At 43.9% G+C, this 8,744-nt stretch overlaps 1 protein-coding gene across 1 annotated transcript; it reads right to left on the reverse strand.

The window, feature by feature from the left end:
• Positions 1 to 696: 696 nt before the first annotated feature.
• Positions 697 to 1,863, reverse strand: INSM1 (INSM transcriptional repressor 1). The gene has a single exon (XM_018576631.1). The coding sequence runs from the start codon at positions 1,861 to 1,863 to the stop codon at positions 718 to 720; it is 1,146 nt and encodes a 381-aa protein (XP_018432133.1). The 3' UTR covers positions 697 to 717.
• Positions 1,864 to 8,744: the final 6,881 nt, after the last annotated feature.

The raw sequence follows: 8,744 nt of genomic DNA on the forward strand, positions 1-8,744 counted from the left end.
ATCCTCGGAATGCCAGTATCATGCCCATTGGCAGACCTATAAAATAACAGAAAAGACACAGAGACAACACTATTACATGTTTGCATCACTTGTGTTCTCAGGGGGGAGGACAGCACAGGTCTTAGCAGAAAGCAATAATGTTCCCCCTTCGGCCCTGCGCCAGTGCAAATATCAATGATTAAAAAAAAGGGGCCCCCGGATAGTGCTTGGAAACGTCACAGACGGTGAACATTATTGCTTGGATGCTGCTAATAGTCCTTACTTGGTACACAGTGGGTTCAGAGTGCGTGTCCCCTTTAAGAACCAGGCACAGCAATGGGTACCAATGAATAAAAAAGAGAGCAGGCGATGGGGCCACACGTGTGCTGCCTCCCCTTTGGAGATGAGAAGTAATGCTGTCTGGCTTTAAAGCACAATAACCACATTTTAATGCACTTCAATCTATGGCTGCTACAATGCTTGTCTTGGTTTGGCAGACCTCATGTCTCTAGAGATGGCATCGGTTGCATCAAAGAAGGCACAGTTCTCTGCAGGGCACGGAGAGGGCACCCAGTCACAACTCACAAGAGGTCCCCCCCTTTGGAAGGGCTAATACATGTGCAGCACCCTGTGGACTAAGCTGGGTTGTGCCCTCTCAGAAGTGCCCAACCTGTACATCTGGGCAGCCCTGGCACCTTCACCCTTCCCTCCCAGTCCCTGGCAAAGTCTTTGGGCTGGTCAGCAGGCCGGGCGCACTGGCACCTGCAGCAGGATGACCTGCCTGTTCTCGGAGGGGTGGCACTTGTTGATGTGCCGGGTGAGGCCGGGGGAGCTGTAGAAGGTGGCAGGGCAGTACTTGCAGGGGTACAGCTGGGAGGAGTGGAGAAGGCGGAGGTGACGCTCCTGGCTGCTCTTGCCAGGGAAGGTTTCCCCGCACACCGGGCACGGGTAGCACTCGCCGCTGTTGTTGCTGAGGTTGACCGGCCCGGGGCTCTTGGCGCTCCGTTCCTCGGGGTAGAGCAACTCTTCGGGGGCGTGGCACAGCAGGTGTTTTCGCAGGTAAGCCTGGCGGCGGAACTTCTTGGCACACTGCGGGCACTCGTACATGCCGTCTTCAGAGCCGGACTCGGAGACTCCGGGGCTCGGGGTGTCCCGGTCGCTGAGCGGCTCCTCTTTAGCTGGGACGGTGGGCGGGGGCCGGGGCTTGTGCCAGCGGCGGTGCGATGCCAGGTTAGCCGGGCAGCTGAAGACTTTGTCACACTCGGGGCAGCGGTACTCCACCCGCACGATGCGGGAACACTTGTGCTGTGCCAGGGAGAACGGGTCACTGTACTCCTCCTTACACAGCTGGCAGATGAACTCACCCAGCGGCTTGTGCCCGGAGCCGGGGGGCCGAGGACGCTCCACCGGACCCTCCTTGATCTTCAGCCCTAGCACCGGGGATGTGGTCACCTCGTCCTCGAAGGTCAGCTTGCGGATGGCTTTGGTCTTCTTGGCTGCGGGCGCCTTGGGGTGAACAGACGCCGGCCTCTTGATGGGGAGCCCGGAGGATGAGGATGACGGCAGGCTGCCCCCCATCTTCAGGTCGGTGGGTGGGTAGAGCATGGGCTCCATGGAGCTGATCAGGGACGGGAAGGACTCGGCGGACACCGGGGAGCCCAGGCTGAAGCTGCGATCCAGGTACTCTCTGCTCACCGGGCGAGTCGGGCTGGACAGCGCCTGCTGCAAGGAGTCCAAACTGAGAGCGAGGCGGCAGATGTACCTGAGCCCCCGCCTCTCAGGCTGCAGGCACACGCCCGGCCCCGCCCCTTCTCGCGCCTGACTGCCCTTCAATGGTGTGGCACACGTGCCTCTCTCCCGGGGGTGTCGGGGCTGACCCGCCATCCACACAAAGGACGGAGGAGAGAGCTGGACATGACACACTTCTCCCAGCCATTGTGTCCTCAGCCTGTCCCCAATCACAGAGCTATGGAGATCCGATCAGAGGGGACCTGTGTGTGCTGTCATCCCAACACTGCATAACGATATCACTTCTCCATACACCCACTCTGAGACCGACACAGCGATCGGAGACACATCTCCGATCTGGTACAATTGTATAGCGAGCCTTGCCTGAAGAGCTGACAGTCTACAAGTTTGTGCAGGAGAGGGAGGTGTATGGGGAGGTCTATGGATCTCCAAGGGTTAAATGACATCTCACTGAGACACATGAAAGTCATAAATGATGGAAATCCACTTCCAGAGCAGCCTGTCCCCAATCTGCTTCACTGCTCACCATACACATGACAATAGGATCGTTCCATGACACAAGAGCTGATCCATGACACAAGGTGGGCTGTTGAATCGACAAAACATTTCCCATGGATTGGGTGGAGGAAAAACCAATTAAAATTGACCAAATTGAACTTTGTTATGTCAGATGAGCGTTTTCACATTCGATATCGATCGTTTATCATCACAGGTAACAATGTGATTGTACCAAATAAAGATCACTTCAATGAATGATTCCAGGCAACCTGGACACTCCGGCTCTGGTGACACTATAAATCCCATCATGCCGCTAGCCTGCGGCTGTCAGAGTCTTGCAATGCCTCATGGGACTTGTACAGCTGGAGTGCCTCTTCTACTATTGATTTGATGAACGGCGGCTTTCATCTAAGAAGAGGGAAGATCTGTCCTAGCAGAAAATTGAACGGATTTCACCAAATTGATTTGTATGAAGAAAAAGTTTGTTGCCACAAAAATGATTCATTGCGATAAAGAGTCTGTAAGAGAAGAGGAATCATACGTAAGTGTCTTTCCCCAGCCAAAGACCCTTCATGGCCTGACACTTCCGGCTGTGTCCGATGTTGGGCCCCCCCGCTGTATGATGTGGTTCCATCCAGCAGCTGTGTGTCCTAGAAGAGTTGTAATGACATAGCGGCCGGCAGGAGGAACCACAGCCTTCAGCAGGGGAGGCCAGAGTCTGACATTCCCAGTCGTGTCCGATGATAAAGGTTCTCTGGCCGGTAAAGCTCTGGAAGACCGGACAATTGGGTGGCACCCTTATTTTGGGGCCCATTCACAGCAAAATCGGATGGAAATCGTGTCAATGGAGGGTCAGTTGACTTGCAATTGTACCTTCCGATCCATTTTGTTGCGATCCATTTTTCAGCAGATGCTAACGGAAGGGCACCGAAAAATGGAAGGTTGTGAATGGGGCTAGTTCACACCGGATCTGCTACATCGCTGAAAAAAGTATTGCATGTTCTACTTTTTTCAGCACAATGTAACGCCACGGAATGGAGCGATGTGAACTAATCCCATTCACTTTTCTGGGCCCTTCCATTACCGGATCACAATGCAGCTGATCGCAATGTAACAGATCCGTGGGAATGGGCCCTTACACAATGCTTTTGACTTACATTTCTATATTTTGGTGACAGTGTGGCTTCAAGACGATCAGATCTGCGACTCACCAGTAATTTATCATTATGTGTATGGCCGGCATTAGTGGTCAAGGTTACTGGACCACCATAGGGCAGTGCAGTCATTAGAAGAATACAAGGCTAATGGACCACCATAGGACAATGCAGTCATTAGGAGAATACAAGGCTAATGGACCACCATAGGACAATGCAGTCATTAGAAGAATACAAGGCTAATGGACCACCATAGGACAATGCAGTCATTAGGAAAATACAAGGTTACTGGACCACCATAAGACAATGCAGTCATTAGGAGAATACAAGGCTACTGGACCACCATAGGACAATGCAGTCATTAGGAGAATACAAGGCTACTGGACCACCATAGGACAATGCAGTCATTAGGAGAATACAAGGTTACTGGACCACCATAGGGCAATGCAGTCATTAGGAGAGTACAAGGTTACTGGACCACCATAGGGCAATGCAGTCATTAGGAGAGTACAAGGCTCCTGTGGAAAGCAGAATAGTGGACGTTGTCCCATATGTTGGAGCTTTTAGTGTCTCCCTGTGAAGGAAAGCTCTGTGTACAGACATAAGGTGGATGTGTTTGTGGAGTAATAACCGCAGTCATTGTGTCCGGGGCAGGAGCGGGGATAGAGTCGGGCCAGCCCCTGCCTCACCTCTGCTATGCAGATTAACCTTCATCTATTCATCAGAAGAATGGAGGCAATCTGCTAGATCTGGAGACACGTGCCTGGGAGGGAGAGAGGGGGGTAACAGGGGGGAGAGCCGGCCTCTGACCAAATGCTTCTTCTCTATTCACCAACACACACTGACCACCAAATCCCCCGAGGATGGGGCACTCCGGACTGACAATAGACACCCCGAGTCTGCTCATCACTGCCCCATCCATCACCCCAACCTATTGTTCTCATCTCATGGATTTCCATATCATTACACTGCCGGCCTTAGGGAGTATATATTGTATGTTCTGTAACTTTCTCAACTTTTTGTATCTTTGTTGTTTATTTATTTATTTCTTCTACATATACTTGTAACTGTAATCATCTCCTTTCTGCAGAAGCCTGACATCTCCAACTCCTGTACACATTTATTTACAGCATCGCTCAGTCTGATCATCTGTAGAGATATATGTGTCTGGAATCAGTCCTGAGCTTTTCTTTCTTTCTTTCTTTCTTTCTTTCTTTCTTTCTTTCTTTCTTTCTTTCTTTCTTTCTTTCTTTCTTTCTTTCTTTTTCTGTATCTCTCTCTCTCTCTCTCTCTCTCTCTCTCTCTCTCTCTCTTCTTCTTCTTCTTCTTCTTCTTCTTCTTCTTCTTCTTCTTCTTCTTCTTCTTCTTCTTCTTCTTCTTCTTCTTCTTCTTCTTCCTTATCTCTTCTTGTGAGCCTTTTAACTCTTTAGACTGTCTCTATTCTATATGTAATATATATTTTTTCTTTCTTTTTATTTATGAAATAATCTGTATATCTTTCTTTCTCTTTCTTTCTTTCTTTTTTTTCTTCCCTACTTCTCATGAAAGCTTTTAACTCCTTTGTTTACACACTCTCTACTTTTTCTTTCTCTCTTCTTGTGAGAACTTTTAATTCTGTTTTTAAAACAGATTTATATTTACAGCCTATCTATCCTCCGATAATCTTTCTTTCTTTCTTTCTTTCTTTCTTTCTTTCTTTCTTTCTTTCTTTCTTTCTTTCTTTCTTTCTTTCTTTCTTTCTATAATGACAGTTACTTTTTTTTTATCTCCTCCGTGCTCTAAGAAGAGTGTCATTGGTCACAGTGTAACAATATGCACTGTGGTGGTGATGTTGGCATGTACAAAGTATTTGCTGTAGACACTGTATCTGAATCTCACTTCTTTCTGCTTTACAAGGAGCCGTCTGCTGATTCATTGATTGATTCAGGCAGGGCTGGGAGTCCAGGGGTGACCTGGCTCCATGGGGCCCCTCCCTGCTGGGGTTAGCATTGTTCTGTTTGGAGTAGTGCTGGAGCAGATGATGCTGTATAGAGAGGTGAAGTAGTGTACAGTAGCTGGAGGGCTTGGGCAGCTGACAGTAAACACAAGAGGGGAGAGCAGAGAGCGGAGCAGGGCAGGTGCACCACATGGAAAGATTAGCGACATCTCTTTATACTCAGCAAGCCAGCAAAGGAAAGGAAGCCTCTGGAAACACAGACACCTCTTATCAGCTGCACTTCGGTCCACAACTTGTCTGCCCTCTATTATGGAAATCCTGCTAATTCCTGGATGTCATGTAGTGTTACCTGTTTATAAATAATGTCCATGTAGCATTCCACCATTTGCATGTTTCCTCCACATTACTTCAATTCTGTTTTTAATAAAGATGAATCGTGTTCAGGATTGTTGTGATAATAGTTTTCTTTGATTGTCTCAAACATGTCTCTAAATATAGATATCTTCCTCTCTCCCTTCCTCTCCACCTCTCATATTTACATATAAATGTAGTTCCCTTTTGATGCTTTGATGCAGTTGTAGCTTTATTTACCTCTTTAGTAAATGATGTCTTGTATTTGTTGCTAATTAGGGGCCGTTCAAGGATTGCATTCATTTCCACAAGAGATAATTCAGTTTTATGTGAGTGTGTCATTTTAATCATTTTGAATTTACATATATTGCAATCTGCATCTTTCTGATAACTAAAATATACCAAATAAGAATAGTAATACTACTACTAATAATAATGATTATTGTTATTAATAATACATGTTTTATTATTTATGATCTCTATATCTTTATCTATGTGATCTTTCTTTCTTTCTTTCTTTCTTTCTTTCTTTCTTTCTTTCTTTCTTTCTTTCTTTCTTTCTTTCTTTCTCTACTACTGCTCCTGCTATTACTTCTACTACTACTACTACTACTACTACTACTACTACTACTACTACTACTACTAATAATAATATTATTATTATTATTATTTTCATTGTGTGCATGTGTGCAAAACACTAATAATCCTCTTATCCGTTTACATTCCAGTCCCAAAAAAACTATCCAGAAACAAATCCTTCCACCTGAATGTTTTGGGGCTTTGGCTGAACCTTTTCTGGTAAGATCTGCTTTAAAAAAATATTTAGAGTCGTTTTATATCATATTGTTTGTCGTTCATGCATATTTTTTACTGCTTAAACAGTTCTAGTACAAGTGACATCTGTCTTTAGATACATCAGTCACAGCATTTCCTGCTACTCCTGACAGTGAATTTAGAGCACACGAAGTGACAATACAAACTAATCACTGAGCAGAGGTTATTTTTTTTGTGAAGACTACCAGTTTCAGCAGCTTCTAAATACAAGTCTGGTCATACATGATCCAATGATTGAATAGATGCTAATCTCCAGATAAGGAATAATGCTTTTCCTGCCCACTCATTGTTACAGTTTTCAGGACAGATGTAAGTTGTTTACACTCCATCAATTGGAAACCTCAGACATAATTTCTACAACTCCTTGGACAGCTGTGGACATTCCCAAATTTCAGTAGCCCCGGCGTTTGAACCCTCAATGGTTTTTTATAACGCTGATTATGTTCAAGGCATGCAAGAGAATTTTGCCTTTGTGAATTCCTGTGTGATTATTTATTTGGATAAATACAGATTAAAAGATGTGATAAAAGAAAATAATAAAAGACGGAATTCTAATGATATACTTTAAATTGTCTGACATCCTCCATGTCCCTTCCACGATCTACAAATGCAAATCTACATGACACTTGTAGCATTCCGAGTACTGTTACCTGGAAAGCAGTGGAATTTATCACATTTATGGAATATGGGTTGTGTCTGACAAGTACTAAAAATTATTTATGCATTATTTATTATTTATGCCAAATAAAAAAAATATGAATTTACCTCATTATTGTAATGTTATTCTAGGTGTACATTAAACAATTTAAATTGTATTTTAAAAATACCTTCCAAGCAAATGATGTAATATTAAAACTATATTACATTTATTTTTACATAAAATTTCTAGCTGCTTTATAGAATTTAGATATGAACAGGCTTAGAGGAGGGAAGAGCACATGGATGACTTAATCAATATTCTGTTGCTTCTTTATTGTCCACTCACGGGCTGGGGAAGTCCCAGACCATGCTGTATTAATTAACTGCAGTGTAGTCTGCAGAGAGGTCCAGGACTTGGCTGTGCTGTCTGGCAGGGGCCCGACAAAGCAGAAATACAAGATCCTTAGAAGGTAGCATTGCATATTTGTCAGAAATACAAGATCCTTGGAAGGGAGCATTGCATATCTGTCAATAATACAAGATCCTTAGAAGGTAGCATTGCATATTTGTCAATAATACAAGATCCTCAGAAGGGAGCATTGCATATTTGTCAATAATACAAGATCCTCAGAAGGGAACATTGCATATTTGTCAATAATACAAGATCCTCAGAAGGGAGCATTGCATATTTGTCAGAAATACAAGATCCTTAGAAGGTAGCATTGCATATTTGTCAGAAATACAAGATCCTTGGAAGGGAGCATTGCATATCTGTCAATAATACAAGATCCTTAGAAGGTAGCATTGCATATTTGTCAATAATACAAGATCCTCAGAAGGGAGCATTGCATATTTGTCAATAATACAAGATCCTCAGAAGGGAGCATTGCATATTTGTCAATAATACAAGATCCTCAGAAGGGAACATTGCATATTTGTCAATAATACAAGATCCTCAGAAGGGAGCATTGCATATTTGTCAGAAATACAAGATCCTTAGAAGGTAGCATTGCATATGTGTCAATAATACAAGATCCTTAGAAGGTAGCATTGAATATTTGTCAATAATACAAGATCCTTAGAAGGTAGCATTGCATATTTGTCAGAAATACAAGATCCTTAGAAGGTAGCATTGCATATTTGTCAGAAATACAAGATCCTTAGAAGGCAGCATTGCATATTTGTCAATAATACAAGATCCTCAGAAGGGAGCATTGCATATTTGTCAATAATACAAGATCCTCAGAAGGGAACATTGCATATTTGTCAATAATACAAGATCCTCAGAAGGGAGCATTGCATATTTGTCAGAAATACAAGATCCTTAGAAGGTAGCATTGCATATGTGTCAATAATACAAGATCCTTAGAAGGTAGCATTGAATATTTGTCAATAATACAAGATCCTTAGAAGGTAGCATTGCATATTTGTCAGAAATACAAGATCCTTGGAAGGGAGCATTGCATATCTGTCAATAATACAAGATCCTTAGAAGGTAGCATTGCATATTTGTCAATAATACAAGATCCTTAGAAGGGAGCATTGAATATTTGTCAATAATACAAGATCCTTAGAAGGTAGCATTGCATATTTGTCAGAAATAC

This window comes from Nanorana parkeri, unplaced genomic scaffold (genome assembly GCF_000935625.1).
Source record: "Nanorana parkeri isolate BGI_ZX_2015 unplaced genomic scaffold, ASM93562v1 scaffold72, whole genome shotgun sequence".
Lineage (NCBI taxonomy): Eukaryota > Metazoa > Chordata > Amphibia > Anura > Dicroglossidae > Nanorana > Nanorana parkeri.

Coding starts and splice junctions, on each gene's coding strand:
- INSM1 (XM_018576631.1), bottom strand. CDS start 1,863: ATGGCGGGTCAGCCCCGACACCCCCGGGAGAGAGGCACGTGTGCCACA.